We start from the raw sequence: 20001 nt of genomic DNA, 5'->3' as shown, positions 1-20001 counted from the left end.
GCTGCTTCATGGATTCTGAATTAAAAACTACAAAATCCTGAGCGGGTGGAGGTGAATTGGTTTTTCACTCATTCAAAAAGTACAAAGACCAGGGGACACTCAATGAAATTGCGTGGGAATATTTTTAAAACAAATAGGAGGAAATATTTTTTTCACTCAAAGAATAGTTAAGCTCTGGAATTCATTGCCGGAGGATGTAGATGTAGTAACGGCAGTTAGCATATCTTGGTTTGGACAAGTTCCTGGAGGAAAAGTCCATCGTCTGTTATTGAGATATACATGGGGGAAGCCACTGCTTGTCCCGGGATTGGTAGCACGGAATGTTGCTACTAATTGGGTTTCTGTCAGATACTTGTGACCTAGATTGGCCACTGCTGAAAGCAGGATACTAGGTTAGGTAGACCATTGTTCTGACCCTGTATGGTTATTCTTATGTATTTCACAAATATTTTCAGAATAGCCACCCTAGTAGTTTGTTTCCATCGTTTATAATTAAATTTGTACTTATTTATTTATCACAGAAGACCTACGGAGCTCTGTACATGTCTGGTTCTGACAAGAAATGAAATGAAATTGTGTAATCTTGCCCCCCCCCCCCCCCCCCCCCCCAGAGATAGTACTGACATTCTTGCGGCCCTCTGTATATAAAGGTTGTCCACCCCTGCTTGTCAACATATATAAGAACACCAGCAGGTTCAATTAACTTTATTAATAGAAAGAAACGTTGTTGAAACACTTGCGCATGGGATTAGATTGTTCTTGTTGGGCTGAATTTTCACTGACCACTCTTTCTTCTGTTTCCAGGATTGGCTTATGCTCTATTGGCAGCTGTGCCCCCAGTGTTTGGACTCTATTCATCGTTCTATCCTGTGTTCCTCTATACCTTCTTTGGAACCTCGAGACACATATCAATAGGTACAATCTGCAGTTCTGAGCCTTCAATGTTTTCACATTTTCCAAGACAGGTTTGTTTTCTGTGAAAAATAATTTCCTGCATTAGCACAGGGAAATCTAGGACCAGCTCTGATGAAGCTTAATTGTCCATGAATGTTAATCTGATGGAAGGAGGGTGGATGGACAGGGTCTGTGGGAGATTTTTTTTTTGTAAATAAATCTTGAAGACCAGAGGGGGAGGGAAGGTACAAATATTGACCCACTGGACACTTCCTAAATATAATACTTCAATTGAGTGCGATGGAAGGAGTATGAGGTGGTGGAAGCTGGCAGTCTTTCCTTTCCACTTCCCCCAACTCAGGTTTTAAAAGCAGGAGGAGGGAGGGAGAAGCTGAGGATTTTAAGATTACTTTGATATCGCCTAGATTTTGCTGTCCATGTTAGGCCTCTAACACTGAAGTTCACACCCCCATTTAGATGTCTGAAAACCAACAGGGTTAAGTGCACATATTTAAAGGGGCCAATTTCATTGCCCAACTCCCCAAATTAGATACGTAAGCTCTTTGAAAATCAGCTTCTTCAACTCTGAGAGAAACTTGATCTGACTGAAAGCACAATCAAGGAAAGTAAAAGGATCTGGAGTTTAATAACAGCTACTGCTAAAGCCCAGGATAAGACAAGAAATTGCTTTACAAGGTTATAAAAAGGCATGCCTCAGTTCATATCTCAGTTTATTGCCGACATAAGGAAATGCTTGGCTACTCATTACCTTGACCAAGAACTCCTTTATTTGCCAAACTTATTTTTATTTGCTATGATGTTTGGAAGGGGCAGGGCTGTGGCACAGGCTTTGATGTACCTGAAAGCTGCTTCTCGTTTTTGTTCAGTGAACTAGCCCCCCCCACCCCCCCGGTCAGAAATGGAGAGAGTTTATATTCTTCAGAAGAGTTTTACTATAGGCCTAAAATGAAAACAAAACTTTAAAAAATTAGTCCATCCTCAGTCTGGAAGGAGTGGCCTAGTGGTTAGAGTGGTGGACTTTGGTCCTGGGGAACTGGGTTCGATTCCCACTGCAGGCACAGGCAGCTCCTTGTGACTCTGGGCAAGTCACTTAACCCTCCATTGCCCCAGGTACAAATAAGTACCTGTATATAATATGTAAGCCGCATTGAACCTGCTATGAGTGGGAAAGCGCGGGGTAAAAATGTAAGAAAAAATTAAAAAACTATTTGATTACATCCTCTTAAATTAACCAAAATGAAAGGTGATGGTGTAACCCTGTGGTCAATGCACAACACACATTTATGCTGCTTGATTCCCTTCCCTCCACGTAGAGGTGACAGGTTTGCTATGTGTTTCTATATCCAGTAAGAAGGATCCTTGGAGGTGCTCTATCTAAACCTGATAGCTTGGAGAGGGTTCATAAATGTTTGTGCAGTGGACACTTTTCTACTTGTGAATCAGTGTCCTGATTTATTTTTCCATCCTGTCTTCCGAGGCATGCAGTTTGTAATCTTTCTAATCCTAATCGATCTGAAACTCATTTTTGCCCTTTTGGTGGGGGAAGGGAGCATTTTGTCGTCCTCTTTTTTTTTTTTTTTTTTTTTTTAGGGTTTCAGCTAGAGAATGACAGGGATGGTGACAGAGCTTGTGGGGACAGATCCCAAAGGGCGGGGATGGGGACAGAGCCCACGGGGACGGGGACAAACTTTGTCCCTTTGTCATTTTCTACTTTGAAGCCTGTTAATGAACTGGACTTATTTATGTCTGAGTGATTCAGACAACGATATTTTGATTTTTGGAAAAACAAGCAAACATACTGGCCACAACTAGCAAAATTTGCATGGGGGATGCTGATGCTGTACGTTCCTGCTACCAGGAGTTGGAGGTTTGGTGTATGGACTCCGCAGCCCTAATGGAAGAGACTCCAGTTACAACTCAACACTCCATCCCCCCAGTGGCGGCTCCCTTCCCCCCACACACACACACTCTCCACCCTCCCCATCCTGCCAAGCCACCCCTAGGCCTTCCTTGGGCCTCCCTTAGGAATCCCTGGTGGTCTAGTGGTCTCTTTGGGGGCAGGAAAGAACCCCACTCATTCCTGCCTTGTGCTGCTGCTCTATCACAGTGGCTGCCAAGACTTCATGCATGCAGCAGCCTCACAAAACTGCCAAGGGAGGTCCTGGTAGCCATTTCGCAATTGGAACCTGCTCATGCTGGTTCTAGGAATGACTGGAGAGAGTTTTGGACATGCTTTGGATGTTTCTCATGCTCTCAAATTCTTTGACTTGAATCCTGGAGCTCCATAGTTCAGTCTTTTGGTTTTTTATTTCTTGCTGCACATATGTAGCTTGATGATATCCACATTTGCTAAGAACAATACACCGCAAGTGAGAAGACCTTTTTCAGATCCTTGAACTACCCTCTTTCTGATCTTTGAACTACCTTCTTTACATAAGTACATAAGTGTTGCCAATCTGGGACAGACCGAAGGTCCATCAATCCCAGTATCCTGTTTCCAACAGTGGCCAATCCAGGTCACAAGTACCTGGCAAGATCCCAAAACAGTACAATATATTTTATGCTGCTTATCCCAGAAATAAGCAGTGGATTTTCCCAAGTCCATTTTAATAATAGCTTAGGACTTTTCTTTTAGGAAACTATGCAAACATTTTTTAAACTCCGCTAAGCTAACTGCTTTTACCACATTCTCTGGCAACGAATGCCAGAGTTTAATTACACGTTGAGTGAAGAAATATTTTTTTCTGATTTGTTTCAAATTTACTATTTTGTAGCTTCATTGCCCCTAGTCCTAGTATTTTTGGAAAGAGTAAACAAGTAATTAATGTCTACCCGTTCCACGCCACTCAGTATTTTATATACTTCCATCATATCTCCCCTTAGCCGTTTTTTCTCCAAGCTGAAGAGCCCAAGTCATTTCAGCCTTTCCTCATAGGGAAGCATCCCCTTTTATCATTTTTGTCGCCCTTCTCTGTACCTTTTCTAATTCCACTATATCTTTTTTGAGATGCTGTGACCAGAATTGCACACAGTATTCAAGGTGCAGCCACATCATAGAGCGATACAAAGGCATTATAACATCCTTGTTTTTACTTTCCATTCCTTTACTAATAATACCTAACATTCTCTTTGCTTTCTTTGCTGCTGCAGCACACTGTGCAGAGGGTTTCAAAGTATCGTCAACGATGACTCCTAGATTCTTTTCCTGGTCGGTGACTCCTAATGAAGAACCTTGCTTCGCATAGCTATAATTCGGGTTCCTCTTTCCCAAATGCATCACTTTGCACTTGCTCTCATTAAACATGATCTGCCATTTGGATGGCCAGTCTCCCAGTCTCATAAGGTCGTCATGCAGTTTTTCACAATCCTCTTGCTATTTAACAACTTTGAATAACTTTGTGTCATCGGCAAATTTAATTACCTCACTAGTTATTCCCGTATCTAGATCATTTATAAATATGTTAAAAAGCAGCGGTCCCAACATAGACCCCTAGGGAATCCCACTATCTACCCTTCTCCATTGAGAATACTGACCATTTGACCCTACTCTGTTTTCTATCCTTTAACCAGTTTTTAATCCACAATAGAACACCGCCTCTTATCACATGACTTTCCAATTTCCTCTGGAGTCTTTCATGAGGTACTTTGTCAAATGTCTTTTGAAAATCCAGATACACAATATCAACCGGCTCACCTTTATCCACATGTTTGTTCGCCCCTTCAAAGAAATGTAGTAGATTGGTGAGAATACTAAAATCCAAAAATGTTTGAAAATATCATATGTGTGAGTCTCGCCTTGTGCAAGGAACCTGAAAACCAAATTCCTATCTTTTCTTAATTACCAAGGAACCTCAAATCTCCTACTGGGGGAATTACTGCAAATATCAATCTGCAAATATAAATCTCCACCCCACTCTTATAAGGAGTCAATTACTATCACAGGTCCTAGTGGGAGAAGAACAGGAGAAAAACAGACCAGACGTAAAAAACTCACGTTTACGTGAGAAAAACGAATGATCTAAAAAACTCTCCCCCTAACTTCAAGAGCCTCGTCCAACTGAGTCACATTATGAAAGGCAAAGCTAATCACTCCATCCAGGAGATTACTCGGAAATAAACTGATAAGTAAAAGTGCTGTGCATGTTTTTACATGGTAGTTTGAACAGCTGAAGGATTTTGAATAAGCTCTTGAAGTTAGGGAGAGGTGCCTTTGATTGATTGTATTGAGGGTCAGGTCTGGGTCCATTAGTATGTATTTGTGATTTAGCTTATGTGTGTGGTCTCACTGTGCTTCATAGTTATAGTGGCGTAGGAGACAGAGAATTTTTTAGATCATTCGTTTTTCTCACGTAAACGTGAGTTTTTTTTACATCTGGTCTGTTTTTCTCCTGTTCTTCTCCCACTAGGACCTGTGATAGTAATTGACTCCTTATAAGAGTGGGGTGGAGATTTATATTTGCAGATTGATATTTGCAGTAATTCCCCCAGTAGGAGATTTGAGGTTCCTTGGTAATTAAGAAAAGATAGGAATTTGGTTTTCAGGTTCCTTGCACAAGGCGAGACTCACACATATGATATTTTCAAACATTTTTGGATTTTAGTATTGTTATACGAGTTTGAAAAATTCCCGATTTAATTTAGAGGGTAGATTGGTGAGAGCCATTTCCATCTAATTCCACAGCTTCTCCCTGTAAAAGTCTGAAAGAGACATTGCATAGTGGAAGGAAGGACGAAAACAAGATCACATTCAAATAACAGTGTAACAAGTCTAAAGATATAAAATCCTGGTCTGCTGATGTAGATATTAACCCTGGTGATATGCTGGCAGTACCTTCATGGGTGTGATCGAACCTCTGAACCAATCGGGACATAGGATTTTCTGTAACAAATTCACAATGGAGTGGATGAACTTGTGTTGTGTTAGGATAACCTTGGATATTCTTCCCGATTCTGTTCATTTTAGGCACTTTTGCAGTGATCAGCCTGATGATCGGCGGGGTTGCTGTTCGGATGGCTCCTGATGAAATGTTTAATATTATGGAAACAAATTCTACAAATGACACCGACCTTAAGAAATATGCAGCAAGAGATGATATGAGGGTGAAAGTTGCTGCTGCTGTGACCTTACTCACAGGACTCATCCAGGTGAGGTCCCTGAGATTCATGGAATGAGATAAAGCTCCCACAAAGAAGAAAATCAAGATAATTATTGCTCCCGAATTACAAGTTTTAAATTAAAGCGGTATGAATTGGCATTTTAAACCCTGCTGCTCCCTACAGTTATCTGGTTATCCTGATAGAGCAGTGGTCACTGCATCACACGTCAGTCTGAGAAGCAGGAATTTAGAATCAATGTAATTTTCTCTCTTCAGGATGGCTAAGGCTGTGCGTGTACTTTAACCCATATTTAACTGAACTGTTCCTGAAGTGGAGGCAGAGTTAGGGTGAGGATTGAAACTGCACCATGGCTGTGCTTTTCCAGCTTAAAAAAAAAGGAAATATAAGTCTCTCTACTGTTAACTTTTTTTCCTTATGTGCTTGCATTCTCTATGAAAGCTGATGCAACATCTGTGGGTGAATAGTATCTGGGAGCTTTTCCCCTGAACTTGAATTTAAAGGGCCCTTTTACTAAGGCACGTAGGCACCTACACGTGTATAACATGCGTCTAATTAGAGCTACCAGCTGGCTACCGCGTGCTTAGGCAATTAATTCTAATTTTTACATGTGCCCGATACGTGCGACAGAAAATATTTTTTCTTTTCTACCGCGTGGCGCTAATCGGGCAGTAATCAGCAGTGTAAGTGCACTGACGATTACCGCCTGTTTAACACATCAGACCTTACCGCTAAGTCAATGGGTGGCGGTAAGGTCTCAGGCCCAAAGTGGCCGCGCGCCAATTTTTTGTTTAGCTTCACGTCTATTTCGGCCCCAAAAAAGGCCTTTTTTTTGCAGGCACGCTGAAAAATGGACCTGCGCATCCAATACACGCGCCTACACCAGCACAGGCCATTTTTTTCAGCGCGCCTTAGTAAAAGGGCCCCTAAATATTCTAAAAATAAGCTGTTCGTCGCTCAACAGTTGTTGTTCCTTTTTTATTTGAATAGCTGTGCTTGGGAATCCTTCGGTTTGGTTTTGTAGCCATCTACCTTACGGAGCCCCTGGTGCGTGGGTTCACTACTGCGGCAGCTGTGCACGTCTTCACGTCTCAGTTAAAGTATCTCCTTGGAATCAAAACCAAAAGATACAGCGGACCCCTCTCTGTGATATATGTAAGTCACATTTGTACGTTTTGCCACCAATATTTTTCTGTTCTGTGCCACATTTGGGGGAAAGATTGAGTGTGAGAGTTACACTTCCTGGCCTTTGTACATTGATAGTCATCCATAAATAAATGTTAAAGCATCACATAAAGGAAATGTTGACCAGGGAACAGAGAAGAGAAGCTGGGCTTGAAAATAACTGTGGAGGATTTTAACACTAGACAGTATCAAAAAGAAAAAAAAATGTCGTGGAATTTCTTCCTGTTGGGCAGATTTGAAAGAGCAACACCCCTGTTGGATTCTTTATACTGACTTCCAGTCATTGCAAAAATAGCTTTTAAAGTGGGCTATTTGATTTTTAAATCATTTTAAAGGTTGACCTCTTAAGGAGTTATTAAGATTTTACATTTTCCTAGTAATCAGCTAGCAGAGCGTACGATTCATAAGATGAAACTCAGATTTCCTTCCCTGACAGGAGTTAAAAACAGGCTGAGCTGTAGTTTCCCTTTCAGGGATCTAGGTTATGGAATAGTTTCCCTAGGCAGCTTAGGGAACCATCCTCCTGCTTTTGTTCTGGAAATTTCTTAAAACATATCTTTGTTCTAAATTATGTTTTATCAATGGTGTATTATTATACTTTGTAGCTTCCCTTTATTGTTGAGGTTTATTCTTTTTGTTGTCCACGTAGAATCCTGTGAAATATGCTGAATATAAGAGCATTGATGGTACAGTATAAAGAACCATTGTCTACTCCAGTCTTGAAGGCCCTTTGTGCTGTTTCTTCACACGATAGTACGGTACTGAGCAATTCTTGGCCTTCAGGACAGGGACAGGCAATTCTAGCCATTGAATGCTGTAAACAAAACAAGCAATCCACGCAGGGATCTGTCTTTTAGACCCCATCTGTGCAAATATACCTCATGAACATTCAGTGAAGGTGTCCTGAAAATCTAGACTCGATTGCAGCTCTTGAGGCTTTGGGCTATTCTTAATCAGGTCCTGTGCCTGGAAGGACAGATGGCACCACCCCAGCCGAGCGTTCTTCCTTCTGCAAGGGCAGATGGCAATTCCAGTGCTTCAACAGCTGGCCCTGGGAAAAAGCCATGTGGCTACTGCATCGCCCAGCAACTGGCACGGTGCTAATTGGGCTTTCTTCCTTCTAGAAGGGCAGATAGGTCAGTGCCAGCTTTTGAATGGTGTGATCCTCATACACATAATCTTCAGAGCAGCAGCACTGAAATGGCTAAGACTGGGAAGTGGTAGCTTATTCTCGGCCACTTCTAGTGGCTTACTGAATAGCTCTGGATATTGGAGAGAAATACAATTATTTCTGTGTATGCCGTGTTCAGTGAGTAAATTGCCTTGTTCTGTTACGTTACAGAGTATAATTGCCGTGCTGTCAGATATCACAGAGACCAATATTGCAGCCTTAATTGTTGGAGCGATATGTATCGTTTTGCTGCTGTGTGCCAAGGAAATTAATGACCGCTTTAAAACGAAACTGCCAGTTCCAATTCCTATGGAGATCATTGTGGTAAGTGTAGAGTCACGTTTCACTTCACCCAACAGATAGACAGTGGCCTAATGCTTAGCACTTTGCAGCATGGTTCCTAGATTGGGTTGCGACTGATAGTATAAAGCAGTAGTCACAGGTCCTGGCAGAGAAAAGGCTGGCCCAAGCACTGCGCAGAACAACACATGTGGCGTCTAACCTGAGCACTGTCCTGGGAATAAATCCAGAAGGAATGTGCTTTCTCTGTCACAGATTTAGAGAAGTGGAAAATAAATCTTGTGCACAGCCTGTGAGCTGAGATTCTGAGGTTGAAACCTCAATTTGCTGGAGCTTTTTTGTTCATCTGGTGATAGCGTGGACAGATGGGAGCAAGGCCAAATCTTCCTTATTTCTTCTCTGTGTGTCATGTTTTCTCTACTACTTGTGCAGTGCAGGTGTTCGTGCAGCATGTACTGAGGGTCCCTTCCATAGAGAGAGGAAAACATTTAGGGCCTCTTTTTTTTATCAAGCCACGCTAGTGGTTCCCATGCGACAATACCGATCAAGCCCCTCACTACCCTCACTACCTCTCTACCCTCATCTCCCCTTACGCTCCTACCCGTAACCTCCGCTCACAGGACAAATCCCTCCTCTCAGTACCCTTCTCCACCACCACCAACTCCAGACTCCGCCCTTTCTGGCTCGCCTCACCTTATGCTTGGAATAAACTCTGTGAGCCCATACGCCAAGCCCCCTCCCTGCCCATCTTCAAATCCTTGCTCAAAGCCCACCTCTTCAATGTCGCTTTCGGCACATAACCATTGTACCCCTATCCAGGAAATCTAGACTGCCTCAATCTTGATTGACTGCACTTTTTGTCCTTTAGATTGTAAGCTCCTTTGAGCAGGGACTGTCCTTTGTTAATTGTACAGCGCTGCGCAACCCTGGTAGCGCTTTAGAAATGTTAAAAAATGTTAAATGGGCTTTGTCGGCATTGCTGCTGGGGACCTTTAGCGCAGCTTGATAAATAGAGGCCCTTAATTCTTCAACTAGATAACCATCCTGGTCTTTATCTGCCATCATATACTATGTTAACCAAAACACTAATGTTCTTCTACTTACACTCGAAAACTTGTTTTCTTTATTGTCCACTAGTTCAACCCAAAGAAAGGTGGGTTATGCCGCTCTACCAGAAGACAGAGAACAAAAGCTTGTGAACTCCTGCCCTATATAGGGCACTGTGCAGCCACAGTCGCCTCAGTGTTCTCTATATTCTCTGCCTCCAGCAGTTGGTAGACAGACATTGTAATAAAGATGTATATGTTATTTTAAATAAATTTTAAATTATGCAAGAGGAATTTAATATATATGTTGGGGAATTGCACTAACCTGTACTGTATAATGTTTAAGGAAATGTGCTCAGAAGATAAGGACTAGATTCTTATTCTTAAGTACAGATAAAGTTTATTTACAATACAGGTAATGCAATAATTTTAGCTCTTAGTTTAGGGATCCTATACAAGGGAAATGTGCCTCATGATAAATATGGTTAGAAAGTCTGAATTATTAATTATGCTGGATTAATAGTAACTCACTTTGGACATCTTTAGCATTTAGCGCTTGCTAAAAACGCTAGCGCACCTTTGTAAAAGGACTGCTTTGATTGAGGCTTAGATGTATTCTTTCTGCTGCTGGTTGGAGTAGTGAAGGAGGTCTTGTCTCTGTAGCTTTGATAGAAGCCTTCTCTCCCAGCAAGGATCACCATGTGCAGATTGGAAGGGAGTGGAACCTGGAGAAGGTCTTACCTTGTGTGTGTGAAGTCCAGTAAAGGCCCAGGGAGATTCAGGAAGAGTCCAGAGAAAGCGGTGCAGATCCAGAGAGAGTTCAGTGAGAGTACTGTTTTTATAATTCTTGTTGGGGCATAAGAGTGGGTCATGTGGGGTGTATCAATGCAATCAAATCTCAGGGATAGTTGAAACTGGAGGCATGGTAGCTTCTCACATGCTTCATGTTTGACCATGTGCTGTGGTACACACCCCAGACTGTACTTGACAAGATTAAGAGAGTCATTGTCTGGGAGTTTCAGGTAGATGGTCTTTCTTTTGTCATGTCCAGCGTCTTTGATTTACTGTCAAAATACAGATCCTGTTCTTGGAGAATGGTGGTGATTAATTCTCTTGTATCCACCCAGCCTGCTTTTGTTACACACTGGTTGACCATGTAACAGTTCTTTGGTTTCAGGCTATCAGTGGTCTGAAGGAGGAGGATGGGGCCAGATCTTCTTTCTGATTCTGAGCAAGTTATATTCAAAGTTTTTGTAAAACACTTTTATATATATCTATCCAGCAAAATTAATAACTCTGAAAATTCATCATATCATGCTACCTTTCAGCATTCTTCAGGGATTTGGTTTGGTGGTGGCTCCTGGGACAAGTTGGAAATCTAGTCAACTAACTGAGTCTGGGTAAGCAAAGGAATTCATGTGTCCTTTGCTTAACCCTTAGGGGAATACATTGAGGAGGAAGGGCTGCAGAACAAGGGGAAGTGGTATTCAGCCTTGTGACATGTAGGGACTCCTTCGTTGGTATTATTGGAAGAGAGAGAGAGAAGGGAAGACCGTAGAGTGCTAAGAGTAATGCAGGAGGATCAACAGCAGTAGCTGGGCCTGGTGCAGTCATAGGAGTGGTGTGTCCCCCTTTTGCAGATGCTTGGGCACTGTTTGATGGAGACACTGGAAGAGTGTGTCGAGCGCTGTTCTCACTTCAGCAAACACTGGCAGGATAGTGGGTGCACCATGCACGTGAAAGTTTTGGCAGGAACTTGAGCCCACTCTGGAGAGAAACTGGCTGGGCCAAACCTGAGAGAAGCTGCTGTTGATCAACATGGAGCCCCTGCTACATGTGACCATGTTGCAGACTGCCCTTTCGCTAGTGGACACCCCCCCCCCATGCTGGCTCCATAGGGAGGGAGGAAGGGACTGGGAGCACACCACAGCAGGCGCAGGTTCTCCACTAAGTTAGAGGACTGCTTTCTTCCCAAAGTTTGTGTTCCTTCTGCATCGGGATTTTCTGTTGCATCTGTCACAAGAGAACTCTTCCCTGCTGGGCTCAGTGAGTCTGGCCCTGTATAGAGGCCAAGGAACGGGCATGCTTTTCTAATGTTTTACTATGTAACAAAATCCTTCTCTCAATGCCAAAGGCATTAACACTGTCCTTCCCCCCCTTTTTTTTTTTTTCAATTATTTACTATATAGTGAAGAAAAAGGACCTCAGTGCATAAACATGGTCATTGCAACACAGACCAGAAGAACATCACTGGTCCCCCCAAAACAAAACTCCACTAAAACCTCCCTACTATTTACTATGAATAATCTCCCGGTATCATAAGATATTCAAAGTGTCAAAAATAACTTAAACAACCCCACAAAAAGGTTGTTGAAAAATAATTTCACTTTTCAGCAATAAAGGGGAGGAGCGTCCAGATCAAAGTTCTTTGCTTCCAGCATTGCAGTAGACTTCTAGGCCCAGATGCACTAAACGTTTTTCATCGTTAAATGAGCCCTTAAGGAAGAATTTCCTATCCTTTCCATGCACTAAAGCCTATTTTTCGACGGTAGTAGCAGCTAACGAAACTGGAATGCAAATGAGAAATTACCATTGAAATGTAGACAATTCGGAATGCACTAACCATACCGACGATAGCAACGATTCACTTACCACCAGAAATTTAACGTCAGCTCAGACCTGTCGTTAAAGCCTGAGCTGTCATCTCCCCACTGCCCCCTGCACGATGAAAAACCAAATTGCTGGCATGTTTTAAAAGAAAAGTGGCTCCCTGCTTCCCTGTGCCTAAAATAAAAAAGGAAACTATTAAAAAAGGATCGAGAGGGGGCAAAGGCGCTCATCAGCCGCGTCCTGTATGGACGGCCTGGCCTGGCCTGGCCCCCCCCCCCCCCGAAGTCCCTTCTGCTCCGTTTGTGAAATAAAAGCTTTTAAAAATGAAACCTTTGCAGTTGCTGGGCTCCCCCTCCCTTCCTGTGTCTCTCTTCTTTAGTTGGCAATGCTCCGCCTCCTGCCCTCCTCCACCTCCGTGCCCCGCTCCCCCCGATTTCGTCCCCGCTGCTCCCCCCCCCACCGGACCCCCCCTCCACCATAATGGCCGGTGCAGCGCCTCTCACCTATGTTTGAAGGCGCTGCACAGGATGGATCAGCTATTCTTTAGCTCTTCTGTCTCCTCCGATGTCTCCTTTTTCTTCCTGTCCGCCCTCCTCTGACGTCAGTTATCTACGTAGATAGCTGACGTCAGAGGAGGGCGGACACAGGAAGAAAAAGGAGACATCGGAGGACACAGAAGAGCTAAAGAATAGCTGATCCATCCTGTGCAGCGCCTTCAAACATAGGTGAGAGGCGCTGCACCGGCCATTATGGTGGAGGGGGGGTCCGGTCGGGGGGGGGAGCAGAGGGGACGAAATCGGGGGGGCGGGGCACGGAGGTGGAGGAGTGCAGGAGGCGGAGCATTGCCGACTAAAGAAGAGAGACACAGGAAGGGAGGGGGAGCCCAGCAACTGCAAAGGTTTCATTTTTAAAAGCTTTTATTTCACAAACGGAGCAGCGGGGACTTCGGGGGGAGGGGGGCAAGGCAAGGCCATCCATACAGGACGCTGCTGATGAGCGCCTTTGCCCCCTCCCGATCCTTTAATGTTTGTGGAGACATGCAGGGGAAAGTGGGGAGCCACGTGTTTGTGTTTTCTTTTTTTTTCTTACGTTTCTGGCATGCGCAGAGCAGCCAGCATAATGCTTGGCTGCTTTGCGCATGCTTTACGAGCCGATTACCGACGGGGATTAGTGCATCGTTCTTTCCAATACCGCACCAAACTTTTGGGGCTGTGTTTTTGGAGCATGCTTCGTTATTTGAGATTCGGTAAAGGTTTTTACGTTTCTGATTTTTTTACGTTTGCTTGATGCATCTACCCCCTAATGTCTTAAGGCAGGTAGTTAGCCTTCAGTTTCCACACAAATGAGGATTACTAACTCACTTCAAAGTTCATGACCTGGTATACATATATTAGTCATGCCTGCGACAGTTTGCAAGTTTGGCTAAATTGCTAAAAGGAGCGGGAACAGCTCATAAAAAAGAAAAAAAGAAAGCAAACACCATGTAATACCCACAATAAGAAGATCCTTGGTCTTTCCTGGCATTTGCTTCATGGAGGATTTTTTTTTGTTTTTTTGTAGGTAATAATTGGAACTGGAGTTTCATCTGGAATGAATCTGTCGGGCTCGTATGGGGTGCAAGTTGTTGGAAATATCCCCACAGGGTGAGAGATGTGAGGAATCGTCCACCATGCATCGAAGGATGCACTGGTCAGATGTTCTGCTAATGCAAAATTTGCTCTTACCAAACCATTTTGTAATGCATATTTCTAAAATACCAACAAAGAAACCTGCAAATATGAGATTCTGGTGCCTTCCTAAGTGTATGGTTAGCAATTAAGCATTGCTAGGTCCTGCAGATAGCATTGTGTTTTCCCACAAAATTATCTTTATGTTCTCTGTTTAGTGGTTAGTTACCTTTCCCTTCTGAACATATCCCTTCAGTTAGATGAAAGTGCTGATTCATCTCCCCTCCTCCTCCCCCCTAATAATTTCTTTTGATCATTGAGTGAGGGTGTTTGTGACTTGTCTTCTGGTCGAGGTGAGACTGATTTGGCATCCAGTATGTTAATTTACTTCTTATGTTATAATGAAGTTCCAGCTGCAAGATTTATCCAGAAAGCTGCTCAGGCAAACATGTCTAAAGTGCAGCGAATGATGTGGCTAGTCTGGTTACACTGCCTTGTAGCAAAGTATTAGAAAGTCCTAATTCTCTTTAGCTGTGGAAAGAAGTCTCAGCCATCTGCATAATCTGCCTGGCTTTTGTTTTATGGATTAACAGTAACTATGCCACAGTTCAATATTTTAACCGTTCATGAGACGTACAGCAGGGGAGAGAATCTCTTTCCCCTGAGCAATGCAGATTATAGTACTCAAGCTAATGGCTCTTGTATTCCTTTTGGGGTTTTTTTTTAACAGCTTTCGCCCTCCATCTGTTCCTGATCTCAGTTTCCTTCCAGCAGTGTTCATGGATGCAGTGGCAATTGCAATTGTTGGGTTTTCCATGACGATCTCAATGGCCAAAATCTTTGCACTCAAGCATGGCTACACTGTTAACGGCAGTCAGGTAAACAAGCTTGAGTTTGTATTTGGTGGGTCAGCGGTGGGCACTGCTTTTCAAGCTTTCTCTATATCTTCTTTCTTGCTGTAACTGTGATACTGTGACCCCTGAATGGCTTCTGCAGAAGGTCAGCAGAGCAGTTCTACGGCTTTATTGGCCCAAATATAACCATAGGTCTTTTATTTTGACATTTTCCATATCCAGAATTCTTCCTTGCCCAATACCAATGGCCTTCCACATATTTACTTCTGTAGAGGGCAGTTCTCCATATTTGTCTCCAGAGATGATGCTTCACATCTTCCTGCATTGTGTTTTATGTTTTATTAGTGTTGTATATTACCCCTCTACCTGTTGCAGAAGAGGCAATAATAGAAAATAAACAAAGCATAAACCACTGCCACTGTAAGGCTGCTCCAAAGATGCCAGCACCAACTGGTTCCCCCGCACCCAAAGAATTAGTCAAAGGCCAGGCTCCTCCCGAAGTCACTCAAGTATACTGGTTATTTCCCAAGCCAGCTTCCTGGTAGGCAATGTGGAGGTAAAGACATTACATCCTGGCCCTTCTTGGCTAGAGCTAGCAGTTCCCCCCAGGATCAGAGAGGGAGGGGTGTAAACAGCAGTTTCCCACTTGGCTTGGCACAGAAGGTGTAGACCCTGCATGACTGGAGGCAATGGTGTTTAACCCAGTTGGGGACAGGGCAGTGGAATCATAAGCGACATTTGTTTGTTGGGAAATGCAGAGGAGGAACTTACGTTCAGGATGGGGGACTGTATTGACCAGAGAGGACTCTGGAAGCATTAGTAGTGGCCCATGTGGAGTTCACAAAGATTAGAGGTGAAGGGGGAGTGGATATTGTTATAAGGTGAGAAGGGAAGGGGTAGAATTGAAGGAAGAGAATAAGAGAATGAGTTAAGCATATTCATATGCATTTTCGAATTTAGTTTTTCTGGAAGACGTGGGCGTCATCTTATATTTGGCCAATATGGTACTGGGAATGGCTAAAGTAATCAGTTTTTTATATGCTATTATCTCCTCATAATTGAAAGAAAATTAAATGTGGATATTAATGTTTCAGTGGGATTCTCTTTCTAGCAGTTCTAAACGAAAAGACCCCTTTATGTACGAAGTACCTGTAGTAACCATTTTGGCTGCTATCTCAACGTTCACCACTCTTACAGCCTTGTCTGGGCTCTTTTCAGAATTTATAACTGCTAGAAAAGGAATTCCAGCAAATGTTAAGCATCGGCTGCCTCCTGTGCAGACAGAGGCAGGACTTGACAGAAGCAGGAAATGACGTCAAAGGAAGCGAGGCTTAGAGTCTACTTGAACCCACCAGGCCATCGACTTAGGAGTAATGTTAGGAAGTACTTGTGGTGGATGCCTGGAATGCCCTACTGCAGGAGGTGGTGGAGACAAAAATGGTAACAGAATTCAAGAATTTGTGGGATAAACACAAAGGATTCCTGTATGGAAAGAGAATGGAAGCAAAACAACTTAATTGTGCTTAAGCAGCGAATCCAGTAGTTGGGAAGTAAGGCTAGTGCTGGGCAGACATCTACGATCTGTGAACTGATCATGGCTAGATAGATCTGGTTGGACTGGAGTGGGCTTCGACAACAACATCAGTATTGGACATTAAGCCAGTGCCAGGCAGACTTTTATGGTCTGTGCTTTGAAAATGGCAAGAACAACTCAGCTCCTAGCATATGATATAACAACATATCATGCTTGATCTTATAACAACATATGCATGCTTGATCTTATCTTGTTGGGCAGAGTGGATGAACCAGCAGGTCTTTATCTGCCATCATCTACTATGTTACTATCTGTTTGTTTGTGTCTCTTTTTTTTTTGTAAGATAGCAGTTCTCAGTCATAATAAAACTTATCTAGTGATAGGTTGTACAATGTTTTCTGAATATCATTCTATCCCCCCTCCTATCTATGCTATTCACCCAATGTTTGTGAATTGATGGTTTAATTGACAAATTTATAAATTTGAAAAAAAAATGATCTCATGAAAGGAAAGTTTTACATGCATGGAGGAGTAGCCTAATGTTTAGTGAAGCGGTCTTTGATCCTGGGGAACAGAGTTTGATTCCCACCTTGTGACTCTGGGTAAGTCACTCAACCCTCCATTGCCCCAGAAGTACCTGTATGTACTATGTAAACCGCTTTGAATGTAGTTGGAAAAACCACAGAGAGGCAGTATATCAAGTCCCATTCCCCCTTTCTGAGTTTAATTTGATTTGCCAAGTGCATGAACCCTTACTGGATATCTTAATGTCCCTAATGGGAGATTAAGCATGATGCATGTATAGCCGTTTATAGCTATGGAAAGAGCAGGTAGGAAATGAACTTGGAATAAGGGGACCAAGAATCAACTTGAACCTAACAGGCTAGACTCTGCCTATTATGTAAGAGAAGGGAAAATATCCTCCTTAGCATTACTAGAGTCAAAGTATAGCAAATACATTGCAGATATGAAAAGCCTTTTTTTGTATTAAAAGGAACTTATTGCCCTGGGGATATGCAACTCCGCTAGCTCCTTCTTCCAGACATTTGTGATCACTTGTTCAATGTCGCGCAGTCTTGTTCAAGAGAGCACTGGAGGAAAAACTCAGGTGAGCACATCCTTAAATGGGGGTATGGAGAAATCTCTCAGGTGGAAGTGTGCTGGAGGGGGCAGTGGGTATGGAGGGAGCCCTCCAGTCGTGGTATGCTGGAGGGGTGATGGTTATGGAGGGAGCCCTCGCTGGAGAGATGATGGGTATGGAAAGAGCCCTCTGGTCTGGGCATGCCAGAGGGGTGATGGTTATGGAGAAATAGAAAGTTTGTGTTTCCAGGGAGGTGAGAGGGGAAAGTGTTTTGTATTTTTAACTTTGTGAGGCATTGTAGTGTTCGTTTTTATATGCACGTAAAGAGGTGTGCACGGGGATATAATCTGGTTCCCCATCCCTACATGTCCCCAGTCAAATTCTATTCTGTCCCCATCCCCATCATAGTGCTACCATCCCACAGTTTTCTTTCCCATCCCCATCCCACATTTAAAAGATCCTGTAAATTCAACAAATCGTAAAATTCATCCTATAACTTGTTAAAATTTAACAGAAAACAACAGACATAACTTTGTTAAATATGCAAGAAAAACATTATTTATTAACATGAACTATGAGAAAACAATTATTTTGAGCTATGTAAAAATAATAAACCATCTACAGAGCCAGAGCTTCATCTGGAAAGACTCCTAAGACTTTTATAAATGAAACAAAAGTTATAGGTTTCTCTGCCAGCATATTTTATATTGGGGGGGGGGGGGGAGTTATGTAGCAATCCCCGGAATGGTTAAAAATGAGGCCCTTAGTTTTCTCAGGGTTGAGTTGAACTTTATGGGAATGGAGCCAAGTAGCTATGCAGTCCAGATGCCAGTTAAGGGTGCAAATGTCTCTGTCATCAGCACAGGATTACCGGGCTGTAACTTCTCTAGAACCCTTTTTAAAATCGGCATTACATTGGCCATCCTCCAATCTTCAGGTACTATGGATAATTTTAATGACAGATTACATATTACTAACAGCAATTTCATGCTTGAATTCTTTGAGTACCATTGGATGTATGCCATCCGGTCCAGGTGATTTATACTCTTTAATTTGTCAATTTGGCTCTGTACATCTTCCAGGTTCACAGAGATTTCTTTCAGTTCCTCCACATCATCACCCTTGAAAACCATTTCTAGTACAGGCAGATGTCTTACATCTTCTTCCGTAAATACTGAAGCAAAGAATTCATTCAGTTTCTCTGCTATGGCCTTGTCTTCCCTAAAAACCAACCTGTTCAAAAAGGCATACCCCACCAACCCAACTTAAATGCTTGAACAACTGCAATACAACGAAACCAAAGCTAGTACTGGGCATAAATTAACTCTTCTCCATTACGATTCCCTAATGTGTCTGTCACACATGAACTTTATTCTACCACTATATCACTTTGTATTTGTCCATACCGGAATTGGCGATTGCTTTTATGGTACTATATAAGCTACATTGAGTAACAAATAAAATAAAAATAAAGAAGCCGGAAGCTTATGGTCTTTGATCTTAGGGCAAATATAATGCAAGCTTCCATAATGTAGGGACTGTCCCAGATTCTAAACTTTGAGAAATCATGGTGACCAGGAACCAGTTAAGACATGTTTCCAAGTAGAGGTGTGCATGGGAACATAATCTGGTCCCCATCCCCTTCAATCCCAATGCATTTCCAATCCAACCCTCCCATCCCCATTCACTTTTGATCCATCCCCTCCCATCCCTGCAGTAGTAATGTCTTTTTTGTCTCCATCCCCGCGGATTTCTGCAGATTTCCATGGGTTTTCCTTTGTCCCAACTCCCTATCCTTGCACACACCTCTAATGCACATTTGCTATTAGGATTGCGGAGACCTGATTTGTAGTTTATTTTAAATATAATCATTTGTTTATTAAGCAAAGGAATTGGTGGAAGACTGTTTCGATCAGTGGAAAATAAGTATGTTTTTTTGGAAATGTAATGCTTTTAATTTTTTTTTTTATTCACAGATTGCAGGATTACTGTCATCATTTATGGTGCTACTGGTTATTTTGGTTATTGGGTATCTCTTTGAGCCATTGCCACAGGTAGGTTTAGAGGTGCTCGACTGTTTTATAAGGGACCAGTCTGCTGCTTAAGTTCTGTAATTAAAGAGACCAGGGTTCAGATATCCTGGGCACTGGGGCTACAGTGTGATGTACTCACGTTCTAGGTGTAAGGAGAATAAGTGTGAGATTTATGGGAACCCCTTCTGATACGCAAATGGTACAAAGAGTGCAGCCAGAGGGTTGGGATTGGTAAGCATGAGTGTCTGACAGAGGAGGAAAGGAGGGTGGGTGCATTTTATACTGACCAGCTAATCCATCTCTGGTGAGGGAGAAGGAGGTGAATGTTAGACAATTCTGATGTCTGTATGGAAGCAGTTGGATAATACCGGGACAGGGTAAATGTGTCGTCATAATTTTGAAATGGGGAAACCAAGAATCCCAATATTTCTATTCTGGACACTATGGCCCTGCTATTCAGACCATGAGAGATAGCCGGGCTGTCTCCTGC

The 20001-nt window shown here is 42.8% G+C and overlaps 1 protein-coding gene across 3 annotated transcripts in view; it reads left to right on the top strand.

Moving 5' to 3' along the window:
* Window positions 1-20001, top strand: part of SLC26A5 (solute carrier family 26 member 5) — a 70070-nt gene that overhangs the window by 25134 nt on the left and 24935 nt on the right. For 2 of the 3 annotated variants that reach the window (XM_030216123.1, XM_030216126.1), the window contains 8 exons: window positions 805-915; window positions 5879-6060; window positions 7021-7185; window positions 8558-8710; window positions 13903-13985; window positions 14740-14887; window positions 17392-17505; window positions 19455-19532. In XM_030216123.1, coding sequence (XP_030071983.1) covers window positions 805-915; window positions 5879-6060; window positions 7021-7185; window positions 8558-8710; window positions 13903-13985; window positions 14740-14887; window positions 17392-17505; window positions 19455-19532 — 1034 coding nt within the window. The remainder of the gene's footprint in view (window positions 1-804; window positions 916-5878; window positions 6061-7020; window positions 7186-8557; window positions 8711-13902; window positions 13986-14739; window positions 14888-17391; window positions 17506-19454; window positions 19533-20001) is intronic. The other variant, XM_030216124.1, reaches the window with a different exon arrangement.

The sequence above is a fragment of the Microcaecilia unicolor genome, chromosome 10 (assembly GCF_901765095.1).
Source record: "Microcaecilia unicolor chromosome 10, aMicUni1.1, whole genome shotgun sequence".
NCBI lineage: Eukaryota > Metazoa > Chordata > Amphibia > Gymnophiona > Siphonopidae > Microcaecilia > Microcaecilia unicolor.
This window is presented reverse-complemented; position numbering and strand designations above follow the sequence as displayed.